We start from the raw sequence: 20,873 nt of genomic DNA on the forward strand, positions 1-20,873 counted from the left end.
TGCGGTTAGCCGGTCATTGTAGTTTCACTTCTAAAGTGTACAGTAACGTTTTGAAAGTTTCCTTTCTCAAATTGTCTATCGTACTAACATTGCATCAACAAATCGTGTTCGAACCGCCCAAACTCTCACTTCTGCGGTATGGTTTTTTTAGCTTGGTGTCATAAACTTGTCCATTAGACAAGCAAGGTCATTGCGGATTCAGCTAAATATGGGAAATAAAACAAATTTTTAGGGCTAGGGCAATTGTTCCTTGGGAGCAAAAAATTAGGGCCCGGATATAGTCTTGCACAAGCTGTACAGTTGCTTATATGACGGCAGACGGTATTTATGTAAGCACCTTAGTAAAATAACTTTGTATGAGACATTCCTGGGCCGTAATATGATAGCTTTTAGCTTGTGAATGATGGCACCCACATCCTGTCTAAATAATTTTAATCTCGCACGCCGTTCTAGCTTGTGGTCGTGGTTTGTCTTGTTCAAAACGTAAAGCAATTCCCTCGCGTAAAAGTCTTGATAAACGCCCTTTCGCTGCAAAAGACCCACGCTTTTGCTATTTGATTTTTCTTGATAGTTTGACAATTCAATAAGTTTATAGTTTGATTTATCCTTTCAATTTTACACTTGTTAATGACATACTGAGAGCTCATTGGATGGAAGAAAGCATAAACGTAAATCAGGGTCCTGAGTGTCTGGGTGCTGTCTACGTTAGTACTATTCGGCTGCATTATATTCCCAATTCACAAATAAATTAGGCTCATAACCGTAATTTTATTCGAGACATTTTTGGTTACTTCAAAATATTGTTATTATATAAAGATCATATAAAGTTCTTGGACAAGATTGGATACATTTAGTTTTATTTTTGAAAATCACAAAGATGAAACAAAATAAAAAATGTCAGCGTGCCGCATTGAAAGGTAAAAACTAAAATTAATGAACTTTTCTAATAAAGATGAAAGGGAGAAAACAGTATACATTGTAGCAGAGCGTTTAGAAGGAGTACTCAGAAAGTTCTAAAAAGGCCTTATTTCAAACTCATGAAGAAAAAAAATTTCCATGAATGAATGATTGTATGATTGTATTGGCATGTAATATCTGCAGGATCCACTCAATCTTGAAAAGATACTGTAGAGGAATACCCGAACAACAAATAAATCATGTTACAACTCTTTGACGGCGAAGGGTGTGGCTACCGTGCTGCAACATTTTAGTTACTGCTGGTACATTAAAATTGGGAAGATGTCCAAGAGAAGAACATGTTCTGCTATCGAATCTCTCACGATATATATATATATATATTTATATGACTCACCTGGTAAAACATCTATGTTTCGTTTCATATGAGGGCTTAGGTACCATTCTTTTAGAGTTAAGATCTCTTATTGTGGAAAAAAGAAGTTGAACGTGATTTCATTTGTTTATTGTGCTAGTGGCTGGAAATATGAAAACTTTTGCTCTTGCAACGTACCTTTTTACTTAATGTCTTATATTTGAACACTGCTATCCCAGCTACACAACGCATTTTCTGAAGGAAGAGAGTTTAGAAGAAACCTTTCTCTGTCCATCGCTATAATCAGCCGTTTCTTTTTCGCTTCCTTACGAAGTAAAGGGTGTCCCTTTATAACGTAAGCGTCCAAAATGCAGTTATTAATATACTCCATTGCACGCAAAGAAATTTCAAGGAAAGTATCCGGGAATTCTGATATTTTACACTTGCACTAATATACTCTTATTAGAAGTAGTGATGGTAGACCTCAAATCAATCTAAACATAATGGATTTCCATACTGTTAAAGACGGCGATACGGAATTGAGGTGTCCTATTCCCGACACTTTTGATGCGTCAGCTATAATCAAATCTTATGTTAAATAAGCTTCTGAACAAGGGATTCATCTTCGTAAGGCAGGTGTAGCCATGGAATGCGTTTCAGTAGAAGGTTTGGATTCTTCTTTTTTGGAGGGCCAAACCTTTGGCGATATTTTGTGTTTACCATGGACAATTATCAAGGGTATCCGTGAGCGGAAGAATCGCAATAAGATGAAGATCATTTTGAAGAATGTCAGTTTGCTGGCTAAATCAGGAGAGATGGTCCTTGTCCTAGGAAGACCAGGCGCTGGCTGTACATCATTTTTAAAGAGCGCTGCTGGTGAGACCAGTCAGTTTGCAGGTGGTGTAACAACAGGACATATATCGTACGATGGTATCCCTCAGAAAGAAATGATGCAACATTACAAGCCAGATGTAATCTATAATGGTGAGCAAGATGTTCATTTCCCACATTTGACAGTAAAACAAACTCTAGATTTTGCTATTTCCTGTAAGATGCCCGCAAAAAGAGTCAATAATGTAACGAAAGAAGAGTATATTACTGCCAATAGAGAATTCTATGCTAAAATTTTTGGTTTGACGCATACTTTCGATACCAAAGTTGGTAACGATTTCATCAGCGGTGTATCTGGAGGTGAGCGTAAACGCGTTTCCATTGCTGAAGCATTAGCAGCGAAAGGTTCAATTTACTGCTGGGATAATGCTACAAGAGGTCTTGACTCTTCTACCGCGCTAGAATTTGCACGAGCTATTCGTACTATGACAAATCTGTTAGGTACAACGGCCCTTGTTACGGTTTACCAAGCCAGTGAAAACATTTATGAAACTTTTGATAAAGTCACTGTTCTATACGCTGGAAGACAAATATTTTGCGGCAAAACTACTGAAGCAAAAGATTATTTTGAAAACATGGGTTACTTGTGTCCACCGAGACAATCGACTGCTGAATATTTGACCGCAATTACTGATCCTAATGGTCTGCACGAAATAAAGCCTGGCTTTGAGTATCAAGTACCTCATACCGCTGATGAATTCGAAAAATACTGGCTTGATTCCCCAGAATATGCCCGCCTAAAAGGTGAAATTCAGAAGTACAAACATGAAGTGAATACTGAATGGACCAAAAAAACATACAATGAGTCTATGGCACAAGAAAAGTCGAAAGGTACAAGAAAAAAATCTTATTATACGGTCTCTTATTGGGAGCAAATTAGACTTTGCACTATTAGAGGTTTTCTAAGGATTTACGGTGATAAGTCATACACCGTTATCAACACATGCGCTGCTATAGCACAGGCTTTTATCACTGGGTCATTGTTCTACCAAGCACCTTCTTCAACTCTAGGGGCCTTTTCTAGAAGTGGCGTTCTGTTTTTTTCCCTCTTATATTATTCTTTGATGGGTTTAGCTAATATTAGTTTCGAGCACAGGCCAATATTGCAAAAACACAAGGTCTATTCACTATATCATCCCTCAGCTGAAGCGTTAGCAAGTACGATTTCTTCTTTTCCATTCAGAATGATTGGTCTAACATTTTTCATAATCATCCTGTACTTCTTAGCCGGTTTGCATAGAAGCGCCGGTGCTTTTTTTACTATGTATTTGTTATTGACAATGTGTTCAGAAGCTATTACAAGTTTGTTTCAGATGGTTTCATCTTTATGCGATACATTGTCCCAGGCCAACTCCATTGCCGGTGTTGTGATGTTATCTATTGCCATGTATTCGACGTACATGATACAATTACCTTCAATGCATCCATGGTTTAAGTGGATTTCGTACATTCTACCCATTAGATATGCATTTGAATCGATGTTAAATGCAGAATTTCATGGAAGACATATGGATTGTGGTGGCACTTTGGTTCCTTCTGGACCTGGGTTTGAAAACATCTTGCCAGAAAATCAAGTGTGTGCTTTTGTTGGTTCAAGGCCTGGCCAATCTTGGGTCCTAGGTGATGATTATTTGAGGGCCCAATATCAATATGAGTACAAAAATACTTGGAGAAACTTCGGCATCATGTGGTGTTTCTTAATTGGCTACATCGTCTTGAGGGCGGTTTTCACTGAGTACAAAAGTCCTGTCAAAAGTGGTGGTGATGCTCTGGTCGTCAAGAAGGGCACAAAGAATGCTATACAAAGATCATGGAGCAGCAAAAATGACGAAGAGAACCTTAATGCCTCTATAGCAACACAGGATATGAAAGAGATAGCTTCAAGTAACGACGATAGCACAAGTGCAGACTTTGAAGGTTTGGAATCTACCGGGGTGTTTATTTGGAAAAATGTTTCTTTCACAATTCCTCATTCTAGCGGACAACGTAAACTTCTGGACAGCGTAAGCGGTTACTGTGTTCCTGGTACTTTGACAGCATTAATAGGTGAGTCCGGCGCTGGTAAGACCACATTATTAAACACTTTGGCTCAAAGGAACGTGGGAACGATTACTGGTGATATGTTAGTTGATGGTCTCCCAATGGACGCTAGTTTCAAAAGGCGTACCGGTTATGTTCAACAGCAAGATCTTCATGTTGCTGAACTTACTGTCAAAGAATCGCTACAATTTAGTGCTCGTATGCGTCGGCCACAGTCTATTCCTGACGCTGAAAAGATGGAATATGTTGAAAAAATTATATCTATTCTTGAAATGCAGGAGTTCTCAGAAGCTCTTGTCGGCGAAATTGGTTACGGCTTGAATGTTGAACAGAGAAAGAAACTATCAATTGGCGTTGAGCTAGTTGGCAAGCCGGATCTGTTATTGTTTTTGGACGAACCGACCTCTGGCTTGGATTCCCAATCCGCGTGGGCCGTCGTCAAAATGTTAAAAAGATTAGCTCTAGCAGGTCAATCAATTTTATGTACTATTCATCAACCATCAGCTACTCTTTTTGAACAGTTTGACAGATTATTGCTTTTGGGAAAAGGCGGTCAAACAATTTATTTTGGTGAAATAGGTAAAAATTCAAGTTCTGTCATTAAGTATTTCGAAAAGAACGGAGCCAGGAAATGTCAACAAAATGAAAATCCGGCAGAGTATATTTTAGAAGCCATAGGAGCTGGGGCCACCGCTTCTGTTCAACAGAACTGGCCTGATATATGGCAAAAATCTCACGAGTATGCAAACATTAACGAAAAAATAAATGACATGATTAAGGACTTATCTTCTACAACTTTGCATAAAACAGCTACAAGGGCCTCTAAGTATGCAACATCGTATTCCTACCAATTCCATCATGTGCTGAAAAGATCCAGTTTAACATTTTGGAGAAACTTGAACTACATCATGGCCAAAATGATGTTATTGATGATCAGTGGCTTGTTCATTGGTTTTACCTTTTTCCATGTGGGTGTAAATGCTATTGGATTACAAAATAGCTTATTTGCCTGTTTCATGGCTATCGTTATATCAGCTCCTGCAACAAACCAAATACAGGAGCGTGCTACCGTTGCTAAGGAGCTATATGAAGTTCGTGAGTCCAAATCTAATATGTTTCATTGGTCTTTACTTTTGATTACCCATTATTTAAATGAATTGCCTTACCATTTATTGTTTTCAACAATTTTTTTCGTTTCATCATATTTCCCTCTGGGTGTCTTTACCGAAGCCTCTAGGTCAAGTGTTTTTTATCTGAACTATGCCATACTTTTTCAACTTTACTATATTGGTCTTGCTTTAATGATTCTGTACATGTCTCCAAATCTACAATCTGCCAATGTTATTGTAGGTTTTATACTTTCGTTTTTGCTCTCTTTCTGCGGTGCTGTCCAACCTGCCTCTTTAATGCCTGGTTTCTGGACATTCATGTGGAAACTATCCCCTTACACGTATTTTTTGCAAAATTTAGTTGGATTATTGATGCATGACAAACCCGTAAGATGTTCAAAGAAAGAGTTGTCTCTTTTCAACCCCCCGGTAGGCCAAACATGTGGTGAATTTACCAAACCGTTTTTTGAATTTGGGACTGGGTATATTGCAAATCCAGATGCAACAGCAGATTGCGCCTATTGTCAGTACAAAGTAGGTGATGAATACTTGGCGCGCATAAATGCTAGCTTTAGTTACTTATGGAGAAACTTCGGTTTCATTTAGGCTTATATCCTTTTCAACATTGCCGGTATGATTGTGGTTTATTACGTTGTTCAAGTTAAGCATTTTTCCCCTATGAAAATTGGCTTCGTAAAAAGAATAACAAGTAAATTTAAGAGAAAATGAAGAAAAAAATTGCAGGTATACTATGGGTGCAGGTGAGGCGGTTTTTTAACCGATTTAGCACACGATACTGTGAATTTTGGGTTATATGATGATGTGAATATTGCAGAAATGTAATGTTATATTATTCAAAGAAATAGGGTAACTTCTATTTATGCAAACATTGGTAATCAAGGCTATAAACACATAATCCCAAATAAGTATTTTGGTACACAGTTGATGTTTCTTTATGAATACGACTCATTAGTTCACTGTCAAATTGCCAACGTTCAGAGGGACCTACTTACAGAGCGTATGTTTTATATTTACGACGAACGCGATCTAATTATTATCCGCTGGTTAAACAGCGTAATAATGTTCATAGGGGCCTTGCATGACATTTGAATTTGAACATTACTAGAGTTCGTGAAATTTTGTCAATGAAAAAATAATGTGACAAACGTCTGCAAATAACCTGAAGAATTTTATCCGGGATAACGACAAAGCGTTAAATATAGAAACATAGTGAATGTACTGCTAGGAAAAAAATAGGCATAATTTAATCTTTATTCATATAAATGTTTTTACCAGAACTCTCTTGGTAGATAGTTTTGATATACGGTTTCCTGCTCAATTTTAGTGAGGCTGGGACGTAAAGTATTTTTTTCAAATAAACCATTTCTTGTTTCTACCTTTTTAGTACGGATTTTTTTTAGTAAGTTCTGTATTCTTTTTTAAGAGTAAAAAATATTCAGACCCCAAACTCACAAAAAGCCTACAGAGTCCGCCTGTTACGCTCAATTTAGTACTACCACTTGTGATAATATTTATTTTGGGACAGGTCCAAAAACTTTTAGGTTTAAACGTACAAACGTTGAGTTTAATCTAGATCATATATCATTATAAAGGTTTTATCTACAAGCAAGTGAAGAAACGTAACAAACGTAAAAAGCTTCAGCCTCACCTAAATATCGAATTTGTACTGAGTCTTTGAAGTGTATACCTCGCCGCGCTTCAGAAGAACACAACCTCTCCACTCATCACGGTTGATAGCATCAACGTATCTACCTTGCTGAACGGCAAATCCAGACCTTGGCACAAATTTGCCACATAAATTATCACCGGTGTACAAATGAACGGTTGGTTCTGTCGTCGAAACCTCAAATTTGATGTGAGATTCGGGATGATAGGCCTTAAAAACAGGAACCAATTTGTTGACACTCACAGAATCTGTAGTCTTCAAATCCTTGTTAGCGTCAATAATGAAAGTGCAATCAAAGACCGGAGTATCTTCATGCAAAACGGTGGGCTTAGTTGAATCAAAAGTAGCAATGTTCCTTTCAATGATCTTACCAGTTGGAAGCAATGCCCCCTCTGTAACTTCAAGCGATTTGTTCGAGCAGACCTTAACTTCTGTACCACGAATGGACTTCTCACTCTTGACTTTGTTCAAGTTAAAATACGAGTGGTTGGTCATATTAATTGGAGTAGCATCACCACGAACTAACTGTGCTTGGTATTCCATGTCTAAAGTCATTTCTGCAACATTCAAAGTGTACTTCACTGTGACTTCCAAGTCACCTGGAAACTCGTTAGGGTTGGGCTGTGTGTGATCATCCAACAATTTAAATTCAACAACGTAAACGCCCTTGGAAGGATTCTCAACAGGGGACGCCTTGTACTGCTTAAGATTTAAGGAACTGATACTGCTGTGATTTGTGTTACCACAATTGTTAACAGTTAACTTGTGAGGACCATCATCCAGGCTGAAAACACCCTTGGCGATACGGTTGGCATAACGACCAACTGTAGCGCCCATCATGTTACCATCTGTTAAATAGTCTTGTACGTTTGAATAACCTTGAACGACTGATTGGCCGTTTACCTTCAGGTCTACCAAAGTTGCACCAAGTGGCGCAATGGTAGCTTGGAACTTTTTCTCATCACCAATTGTAATGACACCATACTTATTATCACCGTTACTATTTGACATTTCGCTGTTTGTTATCTGTTTTGATTTTTTTTTTCACTGCTTATCATACAAACTGATCAATTGAGCTATCAAACTTCAACTTATCTCTGTATTTATATGCTGAAAGTATAGAGTGTACATAAAAATGTATCACATGTCTATTACATATTACGACACCCCCACAATATTTTAACTGATCTTAATAACACGGGGTAGGAAGTTTATTTCATCATACCACTCAATGAGCTAAGCTGCCAAAGGCTCCTGTTCACTTCCTTGTGGTTCGTAGGCTATTCAGTGGCAACGTAATAAACAAGAAAAGAAAAAATTTCAACACCTTTATTCTAAATGTTGTCAGAAGTAATTATAGTGGGGGTATTGCAGATGTAAATGAAATACGACGTACTGTGGGGGGCTTTTCTTTTTCAAGAATCCTAAACTATTCCAATGGGATTGCGTGATTATGTTTCGTTAGAGTTTTTTTCTATATCTCCGTTCTTATTTCTTAAGTCCGCCCCTTGCTGTAACCAGCCCGGCTATTATTTGACGAATTTTTCACATCTTCATTCCTTGCCGAGAAAGAAGCTTTTGCCTCCCTGGGGTTATTATAAAATATATCTGACGTCACTGGTTTGCAGCCAAAAAGTTTAATTATTTTAACTTCAAGGGTTCGTTTCGGAGTAAATAGTCAATGCACAAAATAGGAAGGTGGAGGTGGGGTATGCATTTTTGTGCATAGAGTGGCGGGGTATTAAGAATAATGCACATATAGGCACATAGGCACAAATGCGTGGGATGACTTGACTGTGCAAAGACCGTTAGCAACCTAGAATGTGGAATAGTATCCCAAATGATGACGTAAACGTTCGAGGATAATATTAGATAATATAATATTAGTATCCTCGTCTAAAAACAGGCAAAATAGCACGGAATCTATTCAAAAGAAGGCGGCAAGCAGTATCAATTGAGATAAGTGTATACGAACGGTGAAACCTCCTTGGCACAGAATTTTATCGTTCAAGTGGTAGGATAGCATTGCTGCCATAACACCCTCCTTAATCACAGGATAATATGGTGAACGAGATATATAAAGCGATAAGTTTAGGTGTGATATTTTTCTTTCGTTGTGCAAGTGTTGTGTAAATTCTTTCTCATTTGATAAATCAAAAAAAAAAAAAAAAAAAAGAAAAGAAAAGAAAAATTAATAAAATGCAATCATCCACTGAAAGTGATAGAGATATTCAGGATGGTCCTGATGCTGATATTCACGTCGCACCACCCGTGGAAAAAGAGTGGTCAGATGGATTTGATGACAACGAAGTCATAAACGGGGATAACGTTGAGCCACCAAAAAGAGGGCTCATAGGTTATCTTGTCATTTACTTATTGTGTTATCCAATATCCTTCGGGGGTTTCCTGCCTGGTTGGGATAGTGGTATCACAGCAGGTTTCATTAACATGGACAACTTTAAAATGAACTTCGGTTCTTACAAGCATAGCACTGGTGAATATTATTTGAGCAACGTGCGTATGGGTCTTCTTGTGGCTATGTTCAGTATTGGATGTGCCATAGGTGGTCTTATTTTTGCCCGTCTTGCTGATACTTTAGGTAGAAGGCTGGCAATTGTAATCGTGGTGTTGGTATATATGGTTGGTGCAATTATTCAGATCAGTTCGAATCACAAATGGTACCAATACTTCGTTGGTAAGATTATCTATGGTCTTGGTGCTGGTGGCTGTTCGGTGTTGTGTCCAATGCTTTTGTCTGAAATAGCTCCTACAGATTTGAGAGGTGGACTTGTCTCATTGTACCAACTTAACATGACCTTCGGTATTTTCTTGGGTTATTGTAGCGTTTATGGTACGAGAAAATACGATAACACTGCACAATGGAGAGTCCCACTTGGGCTTTGCTTTTTATGGACTTTGATTATCATCATTGGTATGTTATTGGTTCCAGAGTCCCCAAGATATCTTATTGAATGTGAGAGACACGAAGAGGCCCGTGCTTCCATTGCCAAAATCAACAAGGTTTCACCAGAGGATCCATGGGTACTCAAACAGGCTGATGAAATCAACGCCGGTGTCCTTGCCCAAAGAGAACTAGGAGAAGCTTCATGGAAAGAACTTTTCTCCGTCAAAACTAAAGTCCTTCAACGTTTGATCACAGGTATTCTTGTGCAAACCTTTTTGCAACTTACTGGTGAAAACTACTTTTTCTTCTACGGAACTACCATTTTCAAATCAGTCGGTCTTACTGATGGGTTTGAGACGTCGATCGTTCTAGGTACAGTGAACTTCTTTTCCACTATTATTGCTGTTATGGTCGTAGACAAAATTGGCCGTCGTAAATGTCTTTTATTTGGTGCAGCTGGGATGATGGCTTGTATGGTCATATTTGCAAGTATCGGGGTGAAATGTCTTTACCCTCATGGCCAGGATGGTCCATCCTCAAAAGGTGCAGGTAATGCCATGATTGTGTTCACTTGCTTCTATATATTTTGCTTTGCAACGACATGGGCTCCTGTTGCTTATATTGTGGTTGCCGAGTCGTTCCCTTCGAAGGTCAAATCTAGGGCCATGTCGATTTCGACTGCATGCAACTGGTTGTGGCAATTTTTGATCGGGTTTTTCACACCATTCATTACTGGGTCTATCCACTTCTATTATGGTTATGTGTTCGTAGGTTGTTTGGTTGCAATGTTTCTGTACGTTTTCTTCTTTTTACCAGAAACGATTGGTCTATCTTTGGAGGAAATCCAATTACTATATGAAGAAGGTATAAAACCATGGAAATCTGCATCTTGGGTCCCACCTTCTAGGAGAGGTATTCCTTCCGAAGAAAGTAAGACCGAGAAGAAGGATTGGAAGAAATTTTTGAAGTTCTCAAAGGGTTCTGATTGATCATAGAGTGCATATGCTTGTCTTGATAGGCAACATTGTATATTATATTTTACATAATAATGTGTAATTCTAATTTGTCACGAATTTATGAAGATTCTTGGAGCTATGAAGATCAACATATGTAGAAACTGGTATGTGTCATAGGTAAAAAGTATTCATTAAGACAAAATTGTGTCTAATTCTTAGTCATTTATTCAATTTTTTTTTTTTTTTTTTACGTAAAGCGGGGTGGAGTGACATGATATGGTGATGGTGATGAGAAACTCTAAATGGATCCATTTGACTATCGATTGAAAATCATGAAAGATGCGCTTGAAGGAACATAACACGTTACTATTTGTCTAAATAAAACAATATACAAAAATACGACATTATATATACTCTACCCAAGATATTTAGTCATTACTATCGAGGGCGCGTAGATCAGATCACCTTTAAAATCACACTTGGTCTAAAATTTCCTTAATAGCGGCAATTGGCCCTTTATCATAAACTGTTTCTAGGGAGTGGGTCAACTGTGCAACGAATTCTTTGTTGTCACGAATCTCAGGACTGAAAAGCACCTCAATGTTGAGCAGTTCGTGAGGATCTTTACCACCCTTAACTGCGGCTGCCTTCAAGGTTGGTGCCATAGGATCCTCGATTTCGAATGGCTTCCCATTCATGTCTACACCAGTCAGGTAACGGAACCAGCCAGCAACACATACTGCCAATAACTTGTACTTACCATCTGGTTTACGCAATTGCTCGTAAATTGATGGCAAAACATACTTAGGCATCTTACCAGAGCCCATCAAACAAATACGTGCGACAGTGTCCTGAATAGCTGGATTGGAGAATCTTTCCAACACTGATGCAGTGTACTCTTCGAAATCAACACCTGGCACTTTAGGCAATAATGGGATAACTTCCTCACGCATCAAAACACGGATATACTTGTTGATAGTTGGGTCGTTGACAACCTCATGTATATAGGTGTAGCCTGCCAAGTATCCCAAATATCCCATAGCAGAATGTCCACCGTTAAGTAGACGCAACTTCATCAATTCGTAGGAATCGACATCCTTGACGACCTGAACACCAACAAGTTCCCATGGAGGACGGCCATCGGAGAAGTTGTCTTCAAGAACCCATTGGATGAAAGGTTCTGCGACAACGGGACATTGATCCTTGATTCCCCAGGTGTCAGCAACGTATTTACGCTCTTTATCGGTACAACGTGGGGTCACACGGTCCACCATGCTGTTAGGAGAAGTAACCTTGTCTTCAATCCAGGCGGCGAATTTCTCATCCTTCTTTAACTTGGCAAATGCAACAAGCATGGTCTTTACTGTGACACCATTTTGGGGCATGTTGTCACATGACATAATAGTGAATGGGGTAAGACCTCTCTTGTAACGCAACAACAGGGCCTCATATAGATACCCATACAGAGTATCTGGCTTTTCTGGGTGGTTCAAATCATTGATAATCTCGGGAGCATCTGTCATTAAGGAGTTTGTTGCTTCACTGTGGTAGTAACCGTTTTCTGTGACCGTCAAAGAAACAATGTGTGTGTCTGGATTGGCCATCTTTTCAATAACAGCTCTTGGATCATCGGGAGCGTACATGTAAGCAGTAATAGAACCGACGATATAAGCGTTAGTGTCCTTGATACCACGCTCCACAAGGGTGTATAGGCAATCTTGGGCCTTCATGGCATCGCGCATAAGTGCATCTGCTTTCATTAAACCAACACCACATATGGACCAATCCTTTAAGTGGTGCTCCTGCATCAGACGGTGCATGAAAACAGCTAAATGGGAACGGTGGAATGCACCGACTCCCAGATGAACAATACCTTGTTTAACACCTTCTCTTGGATAAGTTGGTATTGGAAGAGTGGATTCAAAACTCTTTAGAGTTTTGGCATTCAAGCTGGTAGCTGTTGTTTCGTCTGATTTTGTCATATTTTTTTTTTTGTTTAAATTGTTACTTTTTCTTTTTAGTTTTCTCTGATTATTTTTGTTTATTTTTATTGGAGTTATACGGAAAGATCTAGACGAAGTGGAAATCTTAACAATTGGATAATAAATGTTCGCTATTTATATGCAAAAAATGAATGAATTTTGAACTATGAGTCTGCAACCACTGTAACCTCCTTCCTCCTAGAATATGATTGTTTCGAACTTATTTGGAAACGCTAAAAGTGATTCTTGATTATTTCTAGACTTTGCGATGCCCTCTCCGACCACCACAGCAGAATATACGAGGTATCCGTCCATATATCCACCACTGATGCGCAAGCTTAATTGGTTCACGTCCGCACGAAAAGTTTATAAAATGACGTATCATGGGGGGGAGTGTTGAATCAAAAAAGTGGCGAGCTAAAAATAAAAGAAAAGTGTACGTGGAATGAACTGTTTGCTGAGCTCATCCTACGGTCATTTTAGCCCGTGCCAAGGGAAAGTGACTATACGGTGGGGTATCGCGGGGTAAGGAGACTCAGGTACAAAGGCAAAAATCAAGATAGGCACATAAGAAGGCACGAAACTACCCCACGTTTCAAGTTTTGCTATATCCCTTATTTATTGCGCGCCCTGCAGGAAAATAAGTTTTAGGCACTTAAAAAATAAAGTTCCCGGGGTCAATTTCTGGTAGTGGCAAGCAAAGTATACTGAAGTTGGCAAGCAACACGTAGCCTCTGCATATATCGGCCTTTCTCGGAATGAAATAATCAAAAAAATATTATGCGGGAAGCCGCTGTTTTATTGAGCATTCTAATGCTTTCTTTTTCCCAGCACCTAAACCACACAATACTTTACTCCAGTTCCGTATTTGCCCCTCCCATGGCATCACGCCTATACCTTAACTGTTAATTCTCACCGTCCCCATTATACTAGGTTTAAAAAAGAAGGTGGTCAATCCTGTTGATATCTGTATCTCTATATAACAAAACTTCGGTATAAAACATTCACACTTCGAGTAAAATCAGTACCTATCTTCATGGACCCTCCAAAATGTCAAATTGTTATCAAGCGATTGATAACTCTAATGCACAGGTGTAATACCGTTTTACTACTGTCAAAGAAACTACATATAGTGTGAGAATCCAAAGCTAACATTTTCGAGTAACTTCGGGTTTTAATAGATTATTATCTGAATGCGAAGTTCAACATTTGTTGTTTCCAGCGGCCTTCTTTGTTTCACAATACAGAAACTAATATATATATATATATATATATATATACGCTGCAGTTCATATTTTAGTCTATTTTTTGAATAAAGGTTCCATTTTGTCGGAGAAAAGATTCTTCGACTTTGCTCTAGAAATTAAAAACGATGGAATATTAATCGTCCCAAGTAACGGTAGTGGAAATTGGCCAAACCCTGCATTTGGCCCAAGGGAGACACCACTTGGGGCATGTCCTGTCTCAAGACAATCTGCATCAACGAGACTAGCCTCTGTTCCTTCTTGTAAAGAACTTATAACATTTCGGGTCAAAACATCAACCCAATTATCTCTTTTAACCAATCCGTGATATCTAAAATTCGTTACATCACCAATGGCAAAAACGTTTCCTGCCTCAACAGCTTTTACCCTGAAGTTTTTTTCAACTTGAATGAACCCTTTCTTGTCACAAAGGTCTGAAATACTGTTGACCGGCACATTTGGAGAAATACCAACGCCTCTGTAAATCAAATCAGCATCTATATATTTAGATGAGCCCTCACCTAGAAAAATACGTTTCGGCGAGGTGTCTAAAGAAGCCCCTACTGTGTTCAAGTACAACGTAATACCATTTTTTGAGAGATAGTCTGTCACATTTTTTCTTAGGGTATCGTTGTATAACCCAGAGTCCGGCAGTAGCTTATCGGAATTATGAATAATGGAAATACGCTTTTTGCCAGACCTGATCTCCTCCAAATACTTGAATAACAATTCACCAGCTAGTTCACAATTAACAAAGCCACCGCCAAGAAAAAGTATGTGATCTGCATCTGAGATTCGAGAAGCCTCTCTTTCAAAATACTCTTTATAGTTATCCCCGAAGGTATAAGTTGAACCAATTGGATCAGCCCACTTTGAGCCAGTTGCAAGAACCAAGATATCAAACTTTATGGCCCTGTCTGACCCCAAAACTACCTCCTTATCATCAAAGCTGGCAGCCGTATCTTTGATAACTTCAATACCACTATCAAGAACATTTTTTAACGGCAGGATCGACTTGGTATAATCCTTTGAAACCGTCAAACGGACAGCTGAGGGTAGAAAATACACATAATTAGATGCTGTGACGAGCTTTATTGCGTATGTCCCACCCAGTTCCCTGTACAAGTGATTTGCCACAGACACACCAAACACACCAGCACCAACAACAACTATGTTCTTTGTGTTAATTGTCATATATTTTGCAATTTCTTTCTTCCTTTCTCTGCTCTTTCCTGTAAATAATGAAGAACAACGATGAGGAAATGTGTGTCTATCAATGATTTATCACTGCTTTCGTTTCTAGTCTGCAGCAGCTAATATATTAATACTTATAATAGGCTTCATTTGTCCAGCCAGATAAAAAGGACTAATCATGCAGGGTGGACATTCAATTAATTTTTATCGCTTTTTAACGATTACTAATCCAGTATTACCAACTACAATCACTCAGTCATGTATCACTAATAACGAAAAGTAAGCTGTACAATGCTCATCTTCCTAGCACTACTAGTACTGCTACTATGAGACACCATTGAAGTCTTCTTCAAGACCCCCATTATGAGAACACTTGGCTCACTATACAATCGGCGGGAGATGGGTTGTTATTATAGAGAGTTTCAGGAAAAGCACTCCTAGATTCTAGTCAAGTACTGCCTATTGTATAAGAGACGAGGGCACGAGATAGCGCAGTATTTTATGATGAAAATATGAAAATAAATACTTAACTCATTGAGTAAGCTTAGCTGGGCAACTTAACTAACAGTCAAAAAAAAAAAAAAAAAAAAAAAACAAGAGCCAGCAAACTGACATTAACATTGATCAATAAAATAAGAAAAAATGTACCAGAGAATTCGATTATGAACTGATGACAATATCATTAAAGACTTTGCACAGTATTCAAAAACTAATCGAGAGCTTTGACCAAAAAGTGTCCCGACTTTATAATGAGACCGCCGCTTAATTCATAGGAGTTATATGGTATGCTTTGGAAAGCTATTACATTGTTTGATAATTCAAAAATAAGCCACAATACTTCACCTATTGTGTACCATGTATTATAAAACATCGCAGCTCGTATCTGTAAACATACATTGACTTACATTTTAGTGATAACTTGGGTACTTGAGTGAAGTCCATTTCTCCCGTGCTTCCGGAACATAAACCAACATAGATTCTCTTTCACTCGAAACTGCTCGAAGCTGTTGCTCTTTTTTTGATCGTGGCTTTAACTATAAAACTCAACAGCTGCGTGATGAACGCGCTGTCAACAAATTTCATCTTGCGAATTATATAAAAAACACTGCGAGTGATTAAACCTCAGTAAACTTGTTACGTACCTCATAACATTAATGTGAAATACACTATATTGAATATGGGGGAAGAGATTAGACTTTTGTCCTCTAAAGGTCTTGAGACCCATAGTAGCTTTTGTTTGCCCGAGGATATTTTCAGAAACCGTTTAACATGGTTGTGCAGTGAGATTCGCAACTCAGGATTTTGGATCTGGTCGCTATCATGGTTACCGCTTGCCGTTTGGTGGGGGATGGCCAGTACTTGGTTTTATCCCCTTCTGACTTCAGTAGTTCTAATCCTGGCGCTAATTGCTATTTTGCCAGTAGTTCAAATACAGTACAGTAAATATACTTTATCAAATCAACTCACCCAGCTTTCTAAAGAAATCATCAAAAGTGCACCAGGTGCATACTCTGCTGATTGGGACGCTGTTGCAATACATTTCAATTCCTACTTGTATGAAAACAAAGCATGGAAAACTGCACATTTTTTTTTTAATGGTACTGACTGCCAAGAAGCATTCAGGAAAACCATTCTAGAGCCAGCTGTTTTGAGGAGACAAAACGAAGATCCTAGGTTCAGTTCAATTGAGATTTTGGTCCCTTACACCGAAGACGCGGTGCAGGTTTATTTTACAAAAGTAAACGCACAGTGGAGGTTGATCCATGGTAAGAAGGAATGCAAACTTACTATGTTGGAAAATGTCAAGCTTCCTAAGGAAACCTATCGCTGCAAGCTAGCATGGAGTTGCCAGAGAATCAGGATTTCTTTCTCTCCACTAGACTTCCTTCCTGATATGTCTGACTTCTTTATTTGTGCAAATTTATCACCAGCATGCTTGGTATCTTATTGGCTAATAGACATTTTCTTTAGAATGATAGATGATTTTCAAAACATAAGGCCTAAATCGATGAAAGTTGATGATAAAATGCAGTACCTATCAGATATTATAAACGAGCAGGGTGCTAGCCCTGAAAAATGGGATACAATTGCAAGGAAAACGAATACACGATTATTTGAAAAGAGGGTCTGGAAAAACGAAGAGTTTTTCTTTGATGGGACTGATTGTCAGGCATTCTTTGAACGGAACTTTAGTAGCCTTTTGTTCTCAAAAAAATCTGCGTCGCCTAGATCATTAAACGTTGAACTTTGGAAATACATTCAAGAAGCGCAATTGAGCTGTAACTATGAGCCGTTACCATAAAGATAGAAACATTTATTTTGACTTAGAAGCTACAAGGAGGATCAACTATTAATATTTTTCCTAGAGAACATTTTTAAAATTGGATTCAATAAATTAGCGCCATCTATTGCCCTTACACTTTTCTCCTTCATATCTGGCTAGAAAAGGGGGGGTTACATCTCGGAATCAAATATTTTCCTCTGCGTCGAGTTTTAATCCTGCTTCTGGTTACATTCTTTTTTATCATACACGATTCTTTGAACATCAACTTCTCTCAAAACCATCCGCCTTCAGCGGCTACAATTACGTAATTGCACCAAGGCATTCGCGGAGAATTCACGAATTTGCAGACGCCAACAGTATACGACTCCCAACACACGTCTAATATCTTGTACGGATTTCAAGAGATAGAAATATTACTTCCATGGAAGCCGTTTAGAGCAGACTGAATATGGGCTTAGACAATAAGCTTCTGAACGAGGGTCTTAAATCTAAATTCGGATTTTCTTTTTGACCGAAAGCGGAAACTTCGCAGGCGCGCAAAAGGGGTTTTCAAGGCACCTCGGCACCCCTATAATTGGCATTCTCACATTCTGCGCATACGAATACACATGAGTGCCATAAAACAGTACTCCACATACGAAGTCTATCAAAGATGTATGATTCGTTCAAAAACAAGAACATCTTCATAGTGATAATGAGATTGTGTGAAAGATGAGATATGGAGAATATGTGAGGTGCTAAATGAGCATCTGTTAACGAATCGTTTAAGTAGTGATAACAGATGGAGGAACGGGTATAAATAGAGCTGCTTCAACTATATGCCTTTGAGGTATGCGCTTTCATTTCACTATTTCTTGTTAAGATTACATCAGCACTAACAAACAAAACAAATACAATGGTCAAATTAACTTCAATCGCTGCTGGTGTTGCCGCCATCGCTGCTACTGCTTCCGCAACCACCACTCTAGCTCAATCTGACGAAAGAGTCAACTTGGTTGAATTGGGTGTCTACGTCTCTGATATCAGAGCTCACTTGGCCCAATACTACATGTTCCAAGCCGCCCACCCAACTGAAACCTACCCAGTCGAAGTTGCTGAAGCCGTTTTCAACTACGGTGACTTCACCACCATGTTGACTGGTATTGCCCCAGACCAAGTGACCAGAATGATAACCGGTGTCCCATGGTACTCCACCAGATTAAAGCCAGCTATCTCCAAGGCTCTATCCAAGGACGGTATCTACACTATCGCAAACTAGGGAGTGATGCCTTTACGAATGAAAATCCATAGACAGTGAAAAGTAATGAAAAAATAAAATAAAAAACTACTTTTTTTGATGATATAAATACCGTTGATTATATAAATGTATATTAATATTATAGACCTATTTGATCAATGACGGTGTTCGTGAAGTATTTCATGAATACGATAAACATAAGAAAGAAACTTTTACACTATTGTAGAAAAAGCGTGGACGGAAATAAAGCTAACAGAGTATGCCCAATAAACAACAATGAAATTGGAAGCGTATGACTTCGCAGCACTTTGTCCTTCCATAAAAATGAGTCGCTGCTTCTTTTTTCATTTTTTGGCGCGTCGCGTCGGGCCGTATAGAATATGCGTCACTTCTAAGAACAAGATTGCAGATCAGGGCAGTGCGAGTTACAAGTCATGGTACCAGACTCTCATTTAGAGACCCTCATTTTTGACACTTAAAATATCAAAATTTCTGGGTTGCGATAGTTTTTGTGTAACTGTAACTAGAAATAAAGCTGAGGGGTTAGTGTTTTATCAACAATAAGATAGAGGGTGGTAAGATGAAGTGAGACAATATCGTAACGTCCGTTTTAGTATACGGCGCTGATAAGTTATATTACCGTAGAATTATTTGGCGTTTCGTTGACTCCTACAAAAACAACAAACCTATCACCGTATCGTCTTCTTTAGATATAGTCTCTTCGTATGAGTAGTGTCACATACAAGATTAAAGATGCATCAGTTATCCTTTTAGGATATTGCGGTTAGCATATGGGAATGGAAATAGGATACAATTTTATCATAGCACCGGCATGAGTTTGAGCCACTACCGTATTGTTTCTCGGTGAATATAGAGTGTTACGACAGTGAGGTGGCATATTATTCTAATGTATGGTCTGTGAAAGTTAGAAATATTCTGAAATGGCATCCGTTCAAGCAAATGGTAATATTAAGGAACTTTTACGTTAATGACGTTATGGTAGTGCTCATACTTCAAGTCAATATGTTTATTTCGTAAAGTTGAAAGATAAATAATTTTTATGTTTAGGTGATTTTGGTGGTGATTTTGTGGGTATATTGAAATAAGTGTGTATAAATTGAGTGGTTAGTATATGGTGCAAAAGTGGTATAACGTATGTATTAAGAGCAGTTATACAATATTTGGGGCCGCCGAATGAGATATAGATATTAAAATGTGGATAATCGTGGGAGTTATGGGTAAATGGCTCAGGGTATAGACCGCTGAGGCAAGTGCCGTGCATAATGATGTGGGTGCATTTAGTACTGATTTAGTGAGAGATGGGTCATGGAGTGGAGTGCAATATGAGAGTAGGGTAAGTTGAGATGGTATATACTGTAGCATTCGTGTGCGTATGCCCCATCAATATAAGTGAAGGTGAGTATGGCATGTGGTGGTGGGATTAGAGTGGTAGGGTAAGTATATGTGTATTATTTACGATCATTTGTTAACGTTTCAATATGGTGGGTGAACAACAGTATAGTGAGTAGCAGATGGGGGATGGTAGGGTAATGGCAGGGTAAGTGGTAGTGGGGTTGGATATGGGTAATTGGAGGGTAACGGTTATGGTGGGCGGTGGTTAGTGGTAAGTAGAGAGATGGATGGTGGTTGGAGTTGTAGAATGGAATGGAACAGGGTAACGAGTGGGGAGGTAGGGTAATGGAGGGTACGTTAAGAGACAGGTTTATCAGGGTTGGATTAGAATAGGGTTAGGGTAGTGTTAGGGTAGTGTTAGGGTAGTGTGTGGGTGTGGTGTGTGTGGGTGTGTGGGTGTGGGTGTGTGGGTGTGGGTGTGGTGTGTGGGTGTGGTGTGTGGGTGTGGTGTGGGTGTGGTGTGTGGGTGTGTGTGGGTGTGGTGTGGGTGTGGTGTGGTGTGTGGGTGTGGGTGTGGGTGTGGTGTGTGTGGGTGTGGTGTGGGTGTGTGGGTGTGGGTGTGGTGTGTGGTGTGTGTGTGGGTGTGGGTGTGGGTGTGGTGTGTGGGTGTGGGTGTGGTGTGTGGGTGTGGTGTGTGGGTGTGTGTGGGTGTGGTGTGGGT

General features: G+C 39.0%; 9 protein-coding genes across 9 annotated transcripts, besides 1 other annotated feature; 4 read left to right on the forward strand and 5 right to left on the reverse strand.

Moving 5' to 3' along the window:
* Window positions 1–1,914: 1,914 nt before the first annotated feature.
* Window positions 1,915–5,916, forward strand: PDR18 (ATP-binding cassette multidrug transporter PDR18; the record flags this gene model as incomplete). The annotated part of the gene is made up of 1 exon (NM_001183247.4): window positions 1,915–5,916. One exon carries the CDS (start codon window positions 1,915–1,917, stop codon window positions 5,914–5,916), a length of 4,002 nt encoding a protein of 1,333 aa, NP_014468.3.
* Window positions 5,917–6,979: 1,063 nt separating this feature from the next.
* On the reverse strand, window positions 6,980–8,008 carry YNR071C (aldose 1-epimerase superfamily protein; the record flags this gene model as incomplete). The annotated part of the gene is made up of 1 exon (NM_001183248.1): window positions 6,980–8,008. One exon carries the CDS (start codon window positions 8,006–8,008, stop codon window positions 6,980–6,982), a length of 1,029 nt encoding a protein of 342 aa, NP_014469.1.
* A 1,188-nt stretch (window positions 8,009–9,196) lies between these two features.
* On the forward strand, window positions 9,197–10,891 carry HXT17 (hexose transporter HXT17; the record flags this gene model as incomplete). Its single annotated transcript, NM_001183249.1, has 1 exon — window positions 9,197–10,891. One exon carries the CDS (start codon window positions 9,197–9,199, stop codon window positions 10,889–10,891), a length of 1,695 nt encoding a protein of 564 aa, NP_014470.1.
* Window positions 10,892–11,331: 440 nt separating this feature from the next.
* On the reverse strand, window positions 11,332–12,840 carry MAN2 (putative mannitol dehydrogenase; the record flags this gene model as incomplete). The annotated part of the gene is made up of 1 exon (NM_001183250.3): window positions 11,332–12,840. The coding sequence occupies one exon, from the start codon at window positions 12,838–12,840 to the stop codon at window positions 11,332–11,334; it is 1,509 nt and encodes a 502-aa protein (NP_014471.3).
* A 1,301-nt stretch (window positions 12,841–14,141) lies between these two features.
* AIF1 (Aif1p) lies at window positions 14,142–15,278 on the reverse strand (the record flags this gene model as incomplete). The annotated part of the gene is made up of 1 exon (NM_001183251.1): window positions 14,142–15,278. One exon carries the CDS (start codon window positions 15,276–15,278, stop codon window positions 14,142–14,144), a length of 1,137 nt encoding a protein of 378 aa, NP_014472.1.
* A 1,177-nt stretch (window positions 15,279–16,455) lies between these two features.
* Window positions 16,456–17,580, forward strand: COS10 (Cos10p; the record flags this gene model as incomplete). The annotated part of the gene is made up of 1 exon (NM_001183252.1): window positions 16,456–17,580. The coding sequence occupies one exon, from the start codon at window positions 16,456–16,458 to the stop codon at window positions 17,578–17,580; it is 1,125 nt and encodes a 374-aa protein (NP_014473.1).
* A 470-nt stretch (window positions 17,581–18,050) lies between these two features.
* YNR075C-A (uncharacterized protein) lies at window positions 18,051–18,143 on the reverse strand (the record flags this gene model as incomplete). Its single annotated transcript, NM_001184621.3, has 1 exon — window positions 18,051–18,143. One exon carries the CDS (start codon window positions 18,141–18,143, stop codon window positions 18,051–18,053), a length of 93 nt encoding a protein of 30 aa, NP_878159.3.
* A 314-nt stretch (window positions 18,144–18,457) lies between these two features.
* Window positions 18,458–18,820, forward strand: PAU6 (seripauperin PAU6; the record flags this gene model as incomplete). Its single annotated transcript, NM_001183253.3, has 1 exon — window positions 18,458–18,820. The coding sequence occupies one exon, from the start codon at window positions 18,458–18,460 to the stop codon at window positions 18,818–18,820; it is 363 nt and encodes a 120-aa protein (NP_014474.3).
* A 997-nt stretch (window positions 18,821–19,817) lies between these two features.
* Window positions 19,818–20,873: a telomere (TEL14R; Telomeric region on the right arm of Chromosome XIV; composed of an X element core sequence, X element combinatorial repeats, and a terminal stretch of telomeric repeats).
* On the reverse strand, window positions 19,827–20,081 carry YNR077C (uncharacterized protein; the record flags this gene model as incomplete). Its single annotated transcript, NM_001267862.1, has 1 exon — window positions 19,827–20,081. The coding sequence occupies one exon, from the start codon at window positions 20,079–20,081 to the stop codon at window positions 19,827–19,829; it is 255 nt and encodes an 84-aa protein (NP_001254791.1).

The sequence above is a fragment of the Saccharomyces cerevisiae genome, chromosome XIV (assembly GCF_000146045.2).
Source record: "Saccharomyces cerevisiae S288C chromosome XIV, complete sequence".
Lineage (NCBI taxonomy): Eukaryota > Fungi > Ascomycota > Saccharomycetes > Saccharomycetales > Saccharomycetaceae > Saccharomyces > Saccharomyces cerevisiae.